Here is a 19,417-nt window from a genome sequence, read left to right as displayed (position 1 = left end):
CACATTGTGCGTCTGCCCTGATTCTGATACTGTGGCGGTATTAATTAAACCGTGGTGGGCCGCCATGCTGAAATAAATGTAGAGGAAACACTGGATAGGGTCCCTGCAGACAACCCGAAGTATTGTGTAAACTTTAAAAGTGTACAGAGAACGGGCTGTTTCTGAAGGCAGCACATTGCCTTACTTCGTGTTCCAGTGGATGTGTTTGACGTCTTCTTGCTGCATAGATCTGGCTGAATCTTACAATAAAGACATGCATCACATTCAGTCCGATCTGCACAATGCAGAGGACGCAACCAGAACAGGAAGTAAGGCAATGTGCTGCATAGAAAACAAGTACAGCCATTCTTTGAGTTGTAGCAGGTAAATTGTGATATGACTGCTCTGCTCTGCTCTACATGGTTAGCAGGGTCCATGGCAGTCAGTAACAGCTGTTCTCAATCATATGCAGGTGGAGTATCATGACATATGAGATTAAAATACCTCCTAAGAGCACACCTTCTGTTGATGACGAAGAGGACAGCCAGGTACCAGTCCACTTGCACACACACAATTATACACATAAAAATGACCACATTAAGTAGAAACCAATAAGATCAAACACAAAGGCGAACATTCTCATGCCAACATGTTTTTCCAAACGCATCTGGATCTTCACTTTACAGAAAAACACAGACATACACACTGAAAGGACATACACATTGTAAGGCCAGACGTTTCTATTTGCATTCTATTTGTCGGCAAAGCAAGAGGAGTTATTGATTGTATACCAGCCTGTACATTTCTACCTGCTTTGAAGATTAAACTCTATATCTACTAGGGGTAGTTAGGCTGTTGGCTTTAAAACAGACCAAATTGTTTGAACAGTTTTCTTGTAATACTTTTTGCTATTCTGCTGCTGGACAGGATGAATATTGTGCAAAAGTTTTAGGCCACCTTACATATTTTTCTTTGTCAATAATATAATATTTAATACTATTTAATCATAATATTTATTTTCTTATTAGAAAACACAAAAAAATGTATTTCTTTTCAAGTTCCAGTCCACATTTGGATTTATTGTTTTAACAGTGTTATGACCAATCTCGCAAGGAGGAAGCTATTGATGGAGTCAAAGTTCTCCACCAAGATCAGTGATGGGCATGACCAGCCTAACAGAAACTTCTGGAAAATCTACTAACATGTCAGAACCAGGCTAGCCTTACTCCGCCCTTCTATGTACTTCCGCTTATTTTTAATTTCCCTTCAGTACGTCGTCTGGGTCTGCGGTATATTCACAGTTTTTCTCCTGCAAAAATCTGCAGGTCCAATCAGCGAACAGAGGGAGTAGCTGAGAACGATGACGTTGAGGTTGTGCGCTAGTTTGAGCCAGACATACAGTACGTCACGACACACATTTAAGCACATTGAGTAACATTTTGTATGATAATGTGCTATATAGATAAACTTGAACTTGAACTTGAACGACCAAACGTTAGCGATTGGTTATGGCAGATACAGAGTGGCTCTGGGCAGATCCAATAGTTTTAAACTTCAACAGAGTACTCACCTTCAAGGAAGTTAACGCTTGGCAATGGAAAGTGGCCAGACTCTCTGTAGAAATTAAATGTACATACGAGAGTCTGGATATTTCCAGGCTAGAACCAGGCAGTTATGTCAACAGCTTCTCCCTTGTGAGATCATTATAGCACTCCTAAAATAACACATCTAGTGGTGGCCTAAGATTGGAACCAGAAGCAGATGTACACTTCTTTTTTAATACTGTGTAAATATTTCCTAAATGTTCTGGTTGTATTTTAATAAAGAGATTGGTAAATAAACATGTGTGGTCATCATAACATTGGATTGCTAAAACAGCAACTCTAATAGTGGCCTAAGACTTTTGCACTGTTACTGTATGTAGTTTGACAATTCACTCTATCATGCATGCATATGCTGAATCTGAATGACTTACGGATACACATGACTCATACCGCACATCGGCAGGTGCTGCAGGTTTGTATATTTGTACATACCAGGCCTTACTGTCAGGTTTATATTCAAGGTATCGGACCCAAGAACAGATTAGAGCTCACAGTTTATTAGAAAGCAAGGACATAGGTTTGGTTTCAGCTGCTTACTGTAATGATTACTTAATGTAGTATAACTAGCCATTTTTAAGTTTAAAACTCCTATCAACATGACTGCTAACCTTGGTTGAAAGATTACAGAAGGCAGATGATGTTAGGCTAGCAGATTGCAGTTGTTAGTTTCCATGTCTGGTTACTTATGCTCTGTTTGGTGAAAAACCTTTGTATATCTCTTTTCTCTTTTGGAGGCATAGCTGATTTACAAACACAAAAATGCTGAAGGGCAAAGGGAGTACTAATTTAAAACTTTACCCTTTCCTGGGGTGTGTACTGTCAGACCGTCCTGATGACTTACTGTTGTCCACACACCTGCTTGCCTCATCTGTGTCTGCCACTAAGGCGACAAGTAGCCTATACTTTGACACTTTGACGTGAGTGTCAAATGAATCCCCTTCAGCCAATTAAATTATAGTGTGTCTAAACTGGTTGTCCTGGAGATGTACACTTTATAAGTAGGAACACAGTAATCAATTATCGTAATATAAATGAGTTTGTGAAAATATTTTTGGACAATTTTGTCATCACAAAATATTGGTATGGACATGGCCCATATGCAAACCTACGCCCTCAATGGAAAGCACAGCAGCTCTTATTTTCAAAAATAAGAGCATAACTTACAAGTTAGGGTTGAACAGGAGGAACAGAAACAGAGCTAAAGGTTTAGTAATTTTTAATGTATAGCAAAGAACATCAGGATGCCAAGTGATTCACAAAAATGGTCAAATCAGGCAAGAGTTGATAACCTATAGACAGGGGTCTGAGGCAACAATAAGTAAAACAAATTGGGCAGACTTAAACAATAGGTTAAAAGGTAATGCAACAGATAGAGGGAAAACTCACAAACACAGAAGCCCCCTGGCAACTTCAAAATGTTGGTAACTCAGCTTAGTTAGGGTGGTCTGGGGGCATGAATTTTTTTTAAAAAAATTTGAGACAAGTATTTTATTTATTAGGCTATGAATTGCTTTATTCACTTGAGTAGCCTATTGTCACTAAACCATTGGATAAAGAATGTGCATACCGAGACCAACTTTTGAATATTTTTATGGTGATTGGCAGCAGTCCTGTATCTTTAGAAAAATTGATTACACGCATTGATAATAAGCTAATTTTCATTCATTGTTGACATGGTCCATTAAGGGTTAGACGGGTGTCCCGGGACCGGATGAACACGCAGCTAAAAACCACAGCTGCAGTTGCAGCCGTGACGACAGGAAAAGTGCAGGCAGCCACGAGAAGGGTATTGGTCATATAAAATGAACATTGCTGATGTGTGGGTTACACAAAGCTACAACAAGCTTGGGGCAGCCGTGGCCTACTGGTTAGCGCTTCGGACTTGTACTTGCCGGTTCGAACCCCAACCAGTAGGCACGGCTGAAGTGCCCTTGAGCAAGGCACCTAACCCCTCACTGCTCCCTGAGCGCCGCTGTAGCAGGCAGCTCACTGCGTCGGGATTAGTGTGTGCTTCACCTCACTGTGTGTTCACTGTGTGCTGAGTGTGTTTCACTAATTCACGGATTGGGATAAATGCAAAGACCAAATTTCCCTCACAGGATCAAAAGAGTACTTATACTTAACAATGCAATCATTATGTTTTCTTAATGACCGACAGTTTAGTTTATATATAAAAAATAATGTGTGATGAGTGGTGCGCTAGTTCTAAACCCTGCGAGAAATTCTCTCGTATCCCTGCACCTCCTCTATTAATTATACAGATACCTTGACATCTCTAGTAATATTTCTGCGTGAGAAATGCAAGGTGTGGCGTGTAAGTGTGTGAACTTGCTGAATTGCGTGTGTCTCACGCCCATTGCGTGAGGCTTAAGAACCCTGTGTCTGTGCAATGAATACATTTACAGCAGTCATACTGTATCCATGTTTATATAGTTTTGTGTGTGAGAGAGAGCCACTTGTGAAGGCTTCTTTGAGTGTGAGGTTGGTGAATTGATGTACCTGATGTGTACTTGACAGTTGTAGCCTATTGGGCAATTATAAATTATGTCCACTTTGCGTCCATACAGTTCATCACAATTCCTTGCAAACAATACCTGTTTCCTCAAAGAATCAAGCAAGCCAGCAAGTTCTAGTTTTTTTTCAAACTAGCCCAGAGGAAGAAACTTTGATATTCGTTGGATATTTCATTTTGACAATTCAAATGAATTTTGAACATTCACAACAAAGCACTCCAGCTTGCTTACATGGTTGAGATTATGAAAAGTACAATATAATTTGATATGTAATAAAACCACATTATCTTAGCCATATTTCCACTAGGCAACCTTCAGCATTTGGCCTATGTAAGGGACCTACACATTTCATGGATGGACACTTTTTAACATGCCAGCCTACGCAGAAATATTCTCAGAAAAAATGGGGTTTCTTTGGAATTACAAGATTTAAAAAACAAATCCAGTTGCAATTGCAGTAGCAGTAATTCCTTGTCAAATTATGTTGCCTACTACACAGGCAGGTCAATATATGAAAAAAAAAAAAAAAAAAAAACACCTAACCTCAAAAAAATTGATACAAAAGGTTTTTCAACTGATTATGATACCTTTAGATGTACTTAATAACATCAAAGAAAATAACAGCAAAAAACAATAAAAATCTAGTAAAATCTGACCCCAGTAAAGGGGTCATTTTCAAGATGGCGTCCAAGATGGCCACCAGAAGCTAATTTTGGCTATATCTGAAACATTATTCAGCCTAGGAAAGTGTTTTTTTTTTATGTTTAATCAGATTTAGAGGTCACTGATTCATATATGTCAGACTAAAGTATCAGTTCATCATTTTCAAAGACTTGTTTTTTTCAAGATAGCATCAAAGATGGCCACCTGAAGCAAATTTTGGCTATACTGTATCTGAAGCATTATTCAGCCTAGGAAAGTTTTTTTCGTGTTTAATCAGATTTAGAGGTCACTGAATCATATATGTCACACAATCCTTCATTAAATCATGCCACCCTAAAAAGATGGTTGTAGCGTAACAAGAGGTCATGAATTAATTATAATCTATTGAATTGTAATTAGCCCCTCCTTTTCCACAACTTTCCAACCATGCTGCCTATTCAGTCTACTTAAAGCATAGAGAACGATAGACATAATTTCATTCTACTTTTTTTCACGACTTTCTGTCAGCTCAGTCACATAAATACGACAGACTATTAGGGCCACACATGAAGAAAACAAATATTTTTGCCATGATGAGAAGCCAAACCCAACATGTTGTTTAAAGTCGACATGTCAACATTAAACACAACATTTTGAGAATAAAGTTGAAATATCATGTCTAGGATCTTTGGTGTCAGCAAAAGACAACATTCCAGAAGAGGAGATTTTGTCCTTCAGTCATGTGCCAATGCCTTCACTACTCCCAATCAGACAACAGAGGTGATTGGTGAATTAAGATGCCAAGTGATGGCTGTACTTTTTGGTGGGAAGTCCACAGACTCTCTTACAACATTACGCCACAACACCCTGAGTAGGACGGTTGTCCTTGCGTCATTATTTGTGACTCCAGAACGTCTCCCTCCAACGGAATCTGCTAGTAAGCTTCACAGCTTTTGAAAGTTATCCGCTGTGACTGTGTGCATTTCTGCAAGATACTCTTCTGTTAATGTAGATACGGATTACGCTTCACTGCTGCCTGTGGAACATGAAAAAATGAACAATGTGACAATCTGCACAACTTCCTTTCAGAGGGCTGGAGGATGATGGATGATGATGAATAATGATATAGTAATTATTTCTGATATACTAATACATATAGTTTAATATTAAGTTTAATTAGCTCCCCCCTTATGATAGATGCCAACGTGTATTTGATGCACACAAATATACAGTATAATGCATGCCTATGCATGGGTTATGGTTCACTAAAGTCATAGAACAGCCAGAACTATATATACATATTATAAAAGCATATACCCTTTACATGAAATATAACATCAATTAACTTATGTTTCCAACTTCCACCACACTTTGCATAATACATAATCTATTCTGTATAGGCGGATCTAGTGTGCAGCTGATACATTTTGGTATGTACAGCCCAGGGGAAACAAATTAAACATCCTAAACTATATATTTTCTGAAAGCATATAACCTGTAGATGAGACATAACACCAGTTAAGACATGTCCCATCTTCCTCCATGCCAGGAACAATACATTGCCCTCTATTCTGTATTGGCGAATCTAGTGTAAAGTGGATACATGTTGGGCTATATTGTCTAGGGAAATCAGATTAAACACCCTAAACTATATATTTTCTGAAAGCATATAACCTGTAGATGAGATACAACCCCAGTTAAGACATGTCTCATCTTCCTCCATGCCATGAACAATACATTGCCCTCTTCTGTATAGGCAAATCTAGTGTAAAGTGGATACATGTTGGCCTATATTGTCTAGGGAAATCAGATTAAACATCCTAAACTATATATTTTCTGAAAGCATTTAACCTGCAGATGAGATATAACACCAGTTAAGACATGTCCCATCTTCCTCCTTGCCATGAACAAAACATTGCCCTCTATTCTGTTTTGGCAAATCTAGTGTAAAGCAGATACATTTTGGCATGTACAGTCCAGGGAAAACAAATCAAAGACCCTAAACTACATATTTTCTAAAAGCATAACCTCTAGATGAGATATAACACCAGTTAAGACATGTCTTATCTTCCTCCATGCCATGGAGATGGTTCATAATCCTGTATTGAATTTGCTCTGTATTAAAACACATTGATTTTCATATATGGCTGAAAAAGGTAGAGCATTGAAACATTTTCAATATTACCATTTAAAATCATATTCTTGTTTAATATGACCACAATTTGACATCAATTTCACCCCTGTAGGCTGAATAGTAATTGAGATATAGCCATTTGACAGCCATTTTGGCGGCCATTTTGAAAATGACCCCTTTCCCAAGGTCAGATTTCACTAGATTTTTAGTATATTATTTAGCATGTCCAACAGTACCAGAATCCACCAGAGTCATTTATTTCTGAAAACTATTCACTAAAAAATAATAATAATAATGTTTTAGAAACAGTTGTTGTGTCCTTGCCATTTGTAATCAATGTCTGAAAACAATTCTTGTCAAAGTTGTGTGCCCTGTATGCAACATTCATTCTTGTCACGTAGTATGCCTGGGAACTACAAAACTAGTATCAACCTCTGTTGCACCAGTAGCTCTGTAACTTTTAAAAAAAATAGCCTGAACCGACTGGGAACAGGAACAAAACATGATGATCTTACAGAGAACCACAGGCAGATCTTTTAATAGGCTGGGTAATACAATCAAGGTGGGAAACAGGAGAGGATCAATATTGGCGGGAAAGAGATCAATGGCAGAACATAGAGGTGGGGCAACAAGCGCATGGTGAAAGAAAAGAAATAAAGACTGGTACAATTAAAACAGAAAACAGCAAGTAGTGGGCAACAGGTCTCAGTCTTAGAACAGGGATACTGACACGACACTTTCTATCAGAGCCGGACAGTAACGGAGTACATTTATTTGAGTACAGTACTTGAGTACAATTTTGAGGGATCTGTACTTTACTCGAGTATCATTTTTGGGGAGTACTCATGACTTTACTTTAATATTGTACTCTTTACTCCACTACATTTCTATCCATAACCGTGAGTACCCGTTACTAAAAGGAAAAAAGAAAAATCTCAGAAACCCTCAATTTGTTGTTTCCCTCTCAAAGGCGATTGGATTGTGCTGCCCCCACTGATTGGGACAGCCTATCAGCAATCACCTTCAGCTTTCCGCCAAAGTCAACTCCATGGTCAGATTTAGATAAGAGACGAAACCATGGAGGAAACAATGGATGAAGACGCAGCAGGTCCATCCCGGGAATGTGCCAACCTGTGGCCCCACCTCGCCAGACTATTTAAATTTTCTGAACAAGTTAATCGTTTTTCGCTTCAAATTGTATTTTGTATTTGAAATACGTATTTTAAATACATGTATTAGAAATACTGCCCATCCCTGGCAACATGGTAAAAAGATGAAAATTACTTGATTTTACTTCCAATTCATTTGACATTCTCCAAGGTATTAACATTTTTCATAACTCCATGTAGGACGTTTCTGTACATAAATGTAAGCACTGTGGCAGTAGTAATGCAATATTTAGAAAATGTAGGCTACTATTGTACTCTTGATACTCAAGTACTTTTAAAAGTACTTTAGTACTTTTACTTAAGTAGACATCTGACTGTTTACTTTTACTTTTACTTGAGTAAAATTTAGCAAAGGGTATCTGTACTTTTACTCAAGTAATGAAGCTGTGTACTCTGTCCGCCTTTGCTTTCTATCACATAGCATGCACACAAAGGCTATTACAGTTGCATGAAATTCGTTTTCAGTATTCTCAATGTTTTTATTACAGATTTCTGCTTATGAAGATTCAGTTGCTGCTCATCTTACAAAGATTTTGAACTCTGATCAGCATTCGGTGGTCATATCCTCGGCAAAGTGAGTTATCAGCCCTGTCTATTATTCCCTTTATAGCAGTGGTTCTTAAACTTTTTGTCTGGCGACCCCCCCAAAAAACATGGGCCAAGTCTCCCCCTTCTCTCTAACCAGCGGAATTTGGTTTCGAAATGTTGTGAGATGGGCATTGGAAACAGAGGCAGAAAATGTCTTCTCTCATAGGTAGGGTATGTCAACATCAAAGGCATTGTCAATGGCAGCCTTTGACTAAAAACCATTTTGCGACCCCTACAATATTTTTGGCGACCCCCAGTTTGAGAACCACTGCTTTATAACAACCAAGCTCATTGAAGAGATGTGACCTTTCTCATCTCCCTACCAGGATTCTTTGTGAGACAGTGAAGGACTTTGTTGCTAAAGTGGGAAAGTCTTATGAGAAAGGCACTGAAAATACAGAGGAGGCAGACACTATGTCCCTTAAAGTGAGTATTTTAACTACATCTCAGATCTATTACGTTTATGCCTCTACACCGACTGCACATGTATTTCCCATTCTATTAAATGTGATATCTCACATGCTTCAAATTTAGCATGAATGTTTACTTGGACTCTAAAAGTCAAAGTTCAAGGTCATTGTGACCACATGTATGTCCTATTATTGTTAATGTGATATATCCTAAGAATGCCTTGAGGCACATTAGATTCCCCTCAACTCTATAGTATATGGTTATAGTTATGGGATTTGGCAGTTGCCTTTGTCCAATGCGACATACAAAAACAAAAACAATATAATATTTAAAATTGAACAGGGAACAGATTAGAATGTTGGTCAAACTATAATAAGGAGAATAGCAATAATAAACAACAATGTCAATTCAATCAATAGCCTAATAAAATAAGCAATGAAAATGAGGGGAAAAAATTAATAATAAACAATAATGTCAATTCACTCAATAATATAAAAACAATACCATGGTAAGACTACATTAAGGAGAATATCAATAATAAACAAAAATGTCAAATTAATCAACAGCCTAACGGAAATAAAACAATATTACAAACCATAGCGCATAAGAAGCGCTTAAAGAACTAAGTGCATGTTGAACAGGAATGTCTTTAGACCCCTCTTACATGACCCAAAACTATCACAGGAACGGAGAGCACTGGGCACCTCATTCCACCAACATGGAACCACTGAGGAAAGAGTCTTGAATTAGACCTAGCGTTTATGACTGGTCGACAGACACAACAGACACTCATCAGAAGACCACAGTGGGCGGTTGGGGATGTATGTCTTGATTATTGAATTAAAATAACTAGGAGCAGAGCCAGTCAGTGTCCTATAGAACAAAGTGAGAGATTTAAATTTAATTCTGGCTACTATAGGGAGCCTCTTTGGCTGATTGAAGACCAGGCTTGCTCCAGCATTCTGAATCAGCTGTAATGATCTTAATACACAAGCAGGTAAGAACATATCAACCAGTCGTCCAGGTAGGGGAAAATGCGCTTTCCCTGAGCCTGTAGTGGAGACAGTGCCGCTGCTCCGCACCTGGTGAAGATCCTTGGCGTCATCAAGATCTCAAATGGGAGCAAACTAGTTTGCCCTTCCCTCGAAAGCAAAATAGTGCAATGGGGACATGGAAATAAGCATCTTTAAGGTCAATGGTTGTAAACCAATCGCTCTGTTGAGTTCCGAGGTCTTAAATCCAGTATGGTTAAGTCTGGCATCTTTTTTTTTGGTATAATGAAGTAAGTAGAATAAAATCCACTGTTTTCTGTATGATCGTCTAGTGCAAAGCAAAGGTCCGGAGCATCATAATGTTAAACGTGCGTAGTGCTGGGCGGTATACCGGTTCACACCGTATACCGGTGTGTATTTTCGTTATGATATGAATTTTTTAAAATACCGCCATACAGGTGTATTTGATTACACAACGTTTGGAACGCTGCGCCGCGCGACAGTGTTCAGGCGGGACTTTTTTTCACACGCACGCATGGTGCGAGGCATAGTTAGGGTAAACACAAAACACCATTAGTTTTTCCCCTGAAGTATGACCTTTAAGGCTTAATTTCTTCTTAGGTAAGGGGTTTATTTAAGGGTGTTGCACAGAATACCTTAAATTGTTTCTTTAGTTAAGGAAAAACGTTAAGGGATACTGCATTGAAAGGGATTTACCGTCACGAAAATTCTATTGAGATTGTTCAACAGCTAGCTGGCTAGTAGGTGATGTCGTTAGTTAGCAACCCACCGAACACAGTGAAGTTTAATGATCTTATCACTCATCTCACCTTAAGAATATTCGCTGAAATTATCCAGGTAGCAAGTAAAGCATGTTATAGACAGGAACTGAGCAATACTAGCTGGCTAGTTAGAAATGATCCTGACTGTCATCAGTGCACCAAAACGAACGTTTTTGTTAATGTTTTGCCTAGCGAACCGAACCGAAGCTCATGGCAGGCCACATGAAGTTAACGTTAGCCTACCACTAACGTCATGTAAACCACACAATAACAATAAGGCATGTTTCTGATAGGCCTATTTGACAGAGTAAGCATATTAGCAGAGAGGTTTTATTTTAAATTGTATAATTTTCAAAAAAGTATAATTATTGCAAGTTGCACTACTTTTTGTATTGGTTTTAAGATGTTTGTAAAATTTGCACAGTAAAAGTTCTGTATTTTGAATGCAATTGTCTTTGCATTCTGATTAGATTCTTCATTAGAATCATGAGTGGCTCTTTGTAAACAGCATAATTTTCTGGGGCCATGCAAAACTGCATTACCACTAGTGTGGAGTTATTCTACATCATGACAGTAAAATAGACCATCCTTAGTCAATGTACTGCAGCAATTCCTCTCTCAACCTGTAGAAAATGCTGTGAACATCTGATTATGCATGAAAAAAAAATACCGTCATATACCGTGAAACCGTAAGAATTTTGAAAAATACGTGATATACATTTTTGGTCATACCGCCCAGCACTAAATGTGCGTGTATAGGTGTATGTATGTATATGTTAGGGCTTTGACTTTTGCCCAAAAATCATATTCGAAGTTCGTTTGTTTATTAATATTAAAATTTGAATATGTATTAATAATATTTTAACCATTAAATGTCTTCAGTAAGACCAATATTGGTATCAAACTTAAGTTCTATATGTTCTGTCCACCAGAGGGCAGTGTATCAGTCAATGTCAATAGACTATGTGCACGAAAGGCTGAATATTTATGCGTGTGTTAAAATTGTTATTATTGAGCATAAGGCCGGGCGATAAAACGATAGCAATATGTATCGCAATAGACATGTAATCGATATCAATAAAAAATACGTTCGATAGAACATTCATAATTAAAAGCAACACACACCTCCTGCCTTACGTTGTCCATAAATAAATAGGCTAAATATATCTTGCATTGTAGTATGTGAAACTCTACCAGAGTAGGCGATAGAAGTAGGCCTACCTCAACACAGACTCTCCTTGCTCCGTGCACTCTTTCTCTCTCCCTCTCAACAGGCGCATCCCTCCTCAGCATGCACATATAATCCAAACATTAATAGTGCAAGACGACTGGCTAAATTGCTATTAAATCCGGTTAGCATCATTAGCACGCTGCAAGAATTTGTTCAAAACTTGCATTCAAATTGACTGCTAAGTTCTAATCATCTCAATCCCGATGCAAATGGAAAAGTATTTTCCAAGACTCAAACGGGCCTGTCCCAAGGAGAAAAAGTATTCATTTGAACTTAAACACACAGTAGGGAAACTGAACAGTCTAACCGGACTATGATACTTTGAACTATGAACTAGCAAATTAAGCTAACGTTAGCCTACTTTGTTTACAATATTTCCAGGCTTCAACCAGTGCTGCTTTTCATTCAGACTTATCTGCACATTTATTTATTTGAGTGTTTTTCATGATTGTGTTGCCATTTCTTTTCCCTGTTTGCTTTGATTGATAACTGAGGTGATTAAAATCAGAGGAAGGTTAAGTTTAAAATAAAAGTGTCTATTATGTCTATGTGTGAGCTAACTAAGCACGAACCAGCCAGGATGCTAACGTCACTTACAGGAGCCCAGATGACCAAAAATAGCCTTGCTAATGAGCTCGCGATTTTACTTCACCGGGCGTGAAAAAAACCTTGGAATCTGAATTTAAAACAACGTTTACAACCAAATACATTTATGGAAATTATGTCCACAGGCTACAGGTTCGAATATTAAGAGATCCCTAAAATTCGTTCGAATATCTTTAATTTTTAAAATAATCGAATTATATTCGAATAACGAAGTTCGGAGTCAAAGCCCTGGTATATGTTATGTATTTATGTACCATGTTTCCCACAGAATTTAATTGTATTTGTGGTGGTAGATGAAGGGCGGTGTGCAAACATTCTGTGTCAGAGTCAATACAATGAATAGCCTATAGTTATACTTGTCATGCACAAGAAGTCGATATTGACAAGTAGCTGTAATGTTATAGTGTGATAACCTCGACAACCCAACAGTATTCTACTGTTAGCATAGGGATACTGCTTCTTATATGCTTGCACATAACTTAATTAGAGAGAGAGATGAAAAGGATTTCATCCCATATAAATTAGTACAACATAGAAAATCATTGTGTATACCATATATTGTATATATCATATATATATGGTTGGATGGATGGATGGATGGAAGCCTAGTTGTAGGCATAATGTTTAATGTGAAATAAAATAAGTAGCCTAAAAGGTAACATTCGAAATTAGGAGAAATAAGGCACGATAAGAGTAATTGGGGAGAAAAACTGAGTAGCCTTGGCTATTTTTAAGATCTTAACGTGAACTTAAAATAAAATTTGAGCTGAGACAAGGATAGATATTCCACAGCTGGTTCCTTGAACCCATCAATCAGCAAGTTTAATTTTATTTTTTCTATGTTGACCCAAAATCCTGGAAACCCAGGAACATCATGTTGTTGGACAGTGAATGGATGTAGGCCTAACTAGATTGTGGTGGATCAATCATATTGCCCTTTTAAATCGTAAAATATTCTGTGGTCTCAGTTCACCTTTGAATGGGTAGGCTTAGCAATGCCATGGTAGCCTATTTAGTTGCCGTTATGGACGTGACAGTTTTGTGTGGTATTGCCCCCGTATTGTTATATAAAGCTCTGTTCTCGCTGTCTAGCTTTCTCCTCTTTGAGCAATCCATGATTTGAAAATAACTTACTTATCGCTAACTTAGATATCCATCTGATTGTTTCCCGTCTCCTCTCCTCGCTCGTGGCTGAGTAGCAGCAAGCGAAATGATGGTTCATGATACTACTAAAGTAAATGCTTTTATCCTAACCTACAAAACATTTAGCACAGTTTTGAAATCTTACCTGAAAATCTAAATTAGGGTATTATTATGGTCTGGGTCCGGATAGGATCACGTTAGGGTCCGGACTCGGACCGCGGTCCGCCATTTGACGACCCTGGTCTAGTGGCTCGATGGCCCCCTTCTTCAGAAGAGCCCAGATCTTCTGCCGTAGGGTCAGAGCTTTGCTTGGGTCCTTGACAATAGCAATTTTGACCCGACGGTGATCTGATTATTGTTTTCATTTTGAAGAAGGGGAAGTGTCAGAATGTATGGAACAATTTAGATTGAGATCGAATGTATTGCAGCTTGTAATAAATGATTTCCCTGTAATTTTTTAATTCACGTCCCCCTTTGCACATGTTCTCCCACTCAGTGTGCCATTCTGAATGAGAAGCTGGACTCCCTATTACAGACACTGAATACAGAGGCACAGGCCATGTGCCTACCAGCAGTGACAACACCTCCCATTGTGGAGGAGGAGGATGAGGGGGAAGGACTTCAAGGGGAGGAGGAGCTTAGTGATTCCTCCATTACTGAGTTGAAGGAGAAGCTGGAGGAGAATGTGACTGAGAAAAATTCCTCTTCACCATGCAAGCACTTCCCACGTGAGCAGCTCATGCTAAGGGCCAACAGCCTGAAGAAAGCTGTGAGGCAGATCATTGAGCAGGCAGAAAAAGGTAAAATGATTTTTAAAGATAAGCCGGCTTCTTCTGTATATTTTAAGTTGTCAACAGAGAAATCTGAGTGAAATTGTTAGAAATCTTGTAAATTGAATAAGAACTGTTACATAGATGCTTAAATTAATTAATTAAAAGATAAAGATTGATAATTATTATTTGCAGGTTGACAACTGGCCACTTGTATTCAATTAAAACTTTGTGAACTACTGTATCTGAATATTCAATATTGTTCTTTTTTCTCTTCTATCAGTGGTAGATGAACAGAATACACATACAGAAGACCAAGAACTGCATTCCCTGACAGTCCCTGAGTTGAAAAAGGATGATAAGGATAGTGAGAAAGATGAGGATACCAAGGAACTGCAGTCTTCACCCTGTAAGATAGTAGTATAGATAAATGATAGAAGTAAATCCTGCCTACTCTTTATTTATTGAATATAATACTAGTTATTCAGTCCCATATATTTGCGTCTTACTTCCTGTGTAGTAGGGGTAAATACTCTCCCCTCTACTGTTTGCTTTATGCATTACTTTTTTTTTTAAAAAATACAGTAATTTTCTGTGTATTAACCAAAAAAAGACAAAACCATGTATTGATCGCACCCTTATATTATTAACTGCAGCGCCCAATAGCCCAATTATTCAGAATCAAATCAGTGCTTTAATCAGAAAAAAGATTAAATATGGACATTTAATTATATAGGGACATAATCTTTTATTTAATTATGTAGGGACATAATCTTTATAAACAGTGTAATTTTACCGAAAAACCTCTTTCCTCCTCCAAAGCAGCTTTAATTGCACTTGTTGTGGGTATGTGGAAAGCCTGTAAAGGCTGTTGGAAATTCATTTGAGTGTGACTGTACATAATTCCTTATTTGTAGAAATCTAAAGAAACTATTCTTATGGAGAACAAATTTCTCCTGAATTTTGGCAAAAGATGCAAATCTCCCATCTACATAGAGATCCCCTATGGAGTATATGCCTGTCTCCTTCCAGTGTTTAAATCCACTGTCTAGCATTGAAGGTGGGAAAGAGGGGTTACTAACTATGAGGAGTAAAACTATAGTGTGTTCATACCACAGGATGTTTTGATCGATTTCCAGATACGAGTCATATTGTGGATGATAAAGTTACCCTTGTAGACTGTAGTCATTAGCAGTACACTGTTTCATTTCTAATTCCATCCAAGCCCAGTACCCAAGCCCCCAAATAATGTGGTTGCTATGCTGGTTGCTAGGGTAATCATGTTGGTTGTGCTGTGGTGGTGGTTGCTTGGTTGTTGTTAGGGAAATTAAGAAGATTGTTGCTAGGGTACATATGGTGGTTGCTTTGCTAAATAACGCGGTTGATATGGTGGTTGCTAGGGTTAAAGCCAAACCATGTGTATACAGGTCTGTGATACTGCCCGGGGCAGACCACTGTTTTGGGATTGTGCAAACGGGTTGGAAGTGTTCGAGCAGGATGGAAGGACAGGTCACAGTAGCAACTGACGTTTGAAAGGGGTTTTATTTCCCACAATGCAAAATATTAACAAACCAAAATAACTAAATAAACAAAAATAAAGTGGATATAATTCCAACAAAAAATTGTCCTCGACAATTACTCAGAAAATTGCCTTTAGTAAGCCAGCAGTTTAGTCCAGTATTTTTCTACAACACGGTAACATACCACCACAGCCTCACAACAAGCTGTTACTTTCTCCTCCTCATATCACAAACTGACTGCTTCATATAGGTGCCCTCACCCATAAACCAACTACAGGTAACACATCTTAATTTTCTGGCAAATCAATTAAGTGCTTTTGGCACCAATGGCTCCCCATAACATTTCCTCATCTACAGCAGTTTGTTTTCTATAGCAATGCAGGCAACACAGAATTAGATTAACGGATGACAACATATACTTATACACACGAAAAACAGAATACTTGATCTCCCCCACACCATTTCCCATGACCCAGTCTTTTAAATAGTACTGGCGCATAGCACGCTCTTGTTTGACCATCACGAATGCGGAAGATGGAATGCGGAAGAAACGCAACAGTGATCAGTAAGTGAGTATGTATGTTACAGAACAGCACAACTCTGCACACGGTTTCACTGCAATGGGATCCTACATTGTAGCAAACGGGGAGATGGAACACAGAAGTTTGAATCAGTAACATTGTGTGTGTGCGTGTGTGTATGTATGCGAAGGGGAGATGCGACCAGCGCGCTATTTGCGCATATCAGTGAATGAATGAATGAACGGTGGTTCATAGTTCAGGGAGGTGCGTAGTAGACCTGGGAGAACACGGAGGTGAGACAGGAAAAGAATGCCCGATCTTTTCCACATTTCCTTCCACCTCTGGAGTCTCGCCATCGCCTACCACATTGTCCTTTCCTGCCCGGTATCGGACAGTGTATCGGTATGGCTGCAGTGCCAACCACCACCGGGTGACCCGGGAATTTGTGTCTTTCTTCCGGTGCAACCACTGTAGAGCCCGATGATCAGTCTCCACAATGAAGTCCCTGCCGAGCAGGTAACATTTTAGGGCCTCAAATGCCCATTTTACAGCCAAACACTCTTGCTCAACTGCAGATTACCTGGATTCTCTGGGGAACAGCTTGCGGCTCAAATAGGCCACCGGCTTTTGTTGGTCCCCTTCCCCCTGCAGCAGCACAGCCCCCAGTCCAACACCTGAAGCGTCAGTCTGAACTGTGAAGGGTGCAGTAAAATCTGGGCTTTGGAGGACAGGACTCTGGCAAAGGGCCCCTTTAAGATCTAGGAAAGCCTTCTCCCCTACTGGATACAATTTGACCCCGACTTACGGGTCATATCACTCAACGGTGCGGCTATTGTGCTGAAATCCTGCACAAACCGCCGGTAAAATCCAGATAATCCCAGAAGCTCCTTCTTGGTCTTAGGTTGCTTGTAGTCCAGGATGGCTTGCACCTTGTCCTGCTGAGGTCTAATGACTCCTCCACCAAGGACATGCCCCAGATATCTAGCCTCCCTCTGGGCTAGAACGCATTTCTTGGGCTGGAGGGTCAAGCCAGCTCTTTGAAGGCGTCCAAGCACTTCCTGAAGATGTTCAAGGTGCTCCTTCCAGGAGCTGCTGTAGATGACAATGTCGTCCAGATATGCGGCACAGAAGTCCTCAGCACCCGCCAGCACACGGTCCATCAGGCGCTGGAAAGTAGCTGGCGCCCCCTGAAGGCCAAAGGGCATTACCTTGAATTGATACATTCCCTGAGGAGTACGAAAGGCAGTCACCGGCCGTGCTGTTTCAGCCAGGGGCACCTGCCAATACCCTTTGCATAGATCCAGGGTGCTGATAAACTGCGCTTTACCCAGTCGCTCGACCAGGTCTTCTAAGCGTGGCATGGGGTAGGCATCAAAGCGACTTTGTGCATTCACTCGGCGAAAGTCAATGCAGAACCAGAGACTTCCATCCTTCTTAGGGACTAGCACAACAGGGCTGCTCCACTCACTCTGTGACCGTGGAATAAGGAATGTCATGGTCCACAAGTGTGGTGTATCCTGGTCTCCCCTGTAGCAGTTCAGCTGGAATAATGGCCTCCAGCTCCCTCTGCTGGTCATCGGACAGATGTGACAGGTCCAGGGACGATGCCTGTCGTGTGGTGGGGAAGACCTGCTCAAGGTCATCCTCATCCCCCCAACTCGCTGGATGAGAAGCTGCTGGCTGACCTGTTCCTCCCGTTCTTTCCACTCTTTCAGCAGATTAACATGGAACGTCTGCTTGGTTCTCCGTCGCTCGGGCATTGCCACCTCATAGGTAGCTGGTCCCATCTTTCTCAGGATGGTATAAGGGCCCTGCCACCGAGCCATTAACTTGTTCTCAGAGGTGGGCAGTAATAGCAGGACCATCTGCCCCACCTCAAATGTCCGTTTCTTGGCCGACTGGTCATACCACCACTTCTGTTTCTTTTGAGCTTGTTCCAGCTGTTCTTTCACCAGCTCAGCCATCTCCTTCATCCTGTCCCGCATGGCCAGGACATAGGCAAGTACACTGGTGGTCGATGGTTCTTTAGGTTTCTCCAAGGCGTCCCGCAGCACATCAAGTGGTCCTCTCACACGTCGGCCATAGAGTAGCTTGAAAGGAGAGAATCCAGTGGATGCCTGGGGCACCTCTGTGTAGGCAAACAAAAGATAAGGCAACCACCGATCCCAGTCCTTGCCATTAGAGGAGACAAACTTTCTAATCATGGCCTTAAGAGTCTGATTGTATCTCTCCACCAATCCATCAGTCTGGGGTGGTATGGAGTGGTCTTTATACCCTTAATGCCCAACAGACCATAGACCTGCTTAAGGGTTTTGGAGAGGAAAGCTGTGCCCTGGTCTGTCAGTATTTCCTGCGGTATTCCCACCTGTGAAAAAAGCTGCAGTAAGGCCTGACCTATGGCTCGGGCGGTAATTTTGCGTAGGGGAAATACTTCAGGATAGCGAGTCGCATAGTCACAGACTACTAAAATTAACCTATGACCACCTTGTGTTCTTTCTAAGGGGCCTACAATGCCCATGCCCATCCTGGAGAAAGGCACACCAATTATGGGCAAAGGTTGGAGAGGGAAAGGTTTAACCTTATTATGGCTAGAGAGCTGACACTCAGGATCCCTGCACATCCGTGTACATCCCCGACCAGAAAAACCTACTGGCAATGCGATCCAAGGTCTTTACACTGCCTAAATGCCCCGCCCACGGGATGCTATGGCCCATATGAAGAACTTCCTTGCGCAAATCCTTGGGTAACACTAGCTGCTCAGGTAGTCCTCCCTCTGGCTGATGATAGGGCACACCCCCTTTTAGAAAGTAGT

The 19,417-nt window shown here is 40.2% G+C and overlaps 1 protein-coding gene across 5 annotated transcripts in view; it reads left to right on the top strand.

Annotated features, from left to right (window-relative positions):
- dgkh (diacylglycerol kinase, eta) overlaps window positions 1–19,417 on the top strand; it is a 168,366-nt gene that overhangs the window by 68,319 nt on the left and 80,630 nt on the right. For all 5 annotated transcript variants that reach the window (XM_048238240.1, XM_048238238.1, XM_048238237.1 and 2 more), the window contains 5 exons: window positions 452–527; window positions 8,530–8,615; window positions 8,956–9,055; window positions 14,291–14,594; window positions 14,848–14,973. In XM_048238240.1, coding sequence (XP_048094197.1) covers window positions 452–527; window positions 8,530–8,615; window positions 8,956–9,055; window positions 14,291–14,594; window positions 14,848–14,973 — 692 coding nt within the window. The remainder of the gene's footprint in view (window positions 1–451; window positions 528–8,529; window positions 8,616–8,955; window positions 9,056–14,290; window positions 14,595–14,847; window positions 14,974–19,417) is intronic.

The sequence above is a fragment of the Alosa alosa genome, chromosome 3 (genome assembly GCF_017589495.1).
Source record: "Alosa alosa isolate M-15738 ecotype Scorff River chromosome 3, AALO_Geno_1.1, whole genome shotgun sequence".
NCBI lineage: Eukaryota > Metazoa > Chordata > Actinopteri > Clupeiformes > Clupeidae > Alosa > Alosa alosa.
The sequence above is the reverse complement of the archived record's forward strand: the minus strand, read 5'-3'. Positions and strand labels throughout refer to the sequence as shown.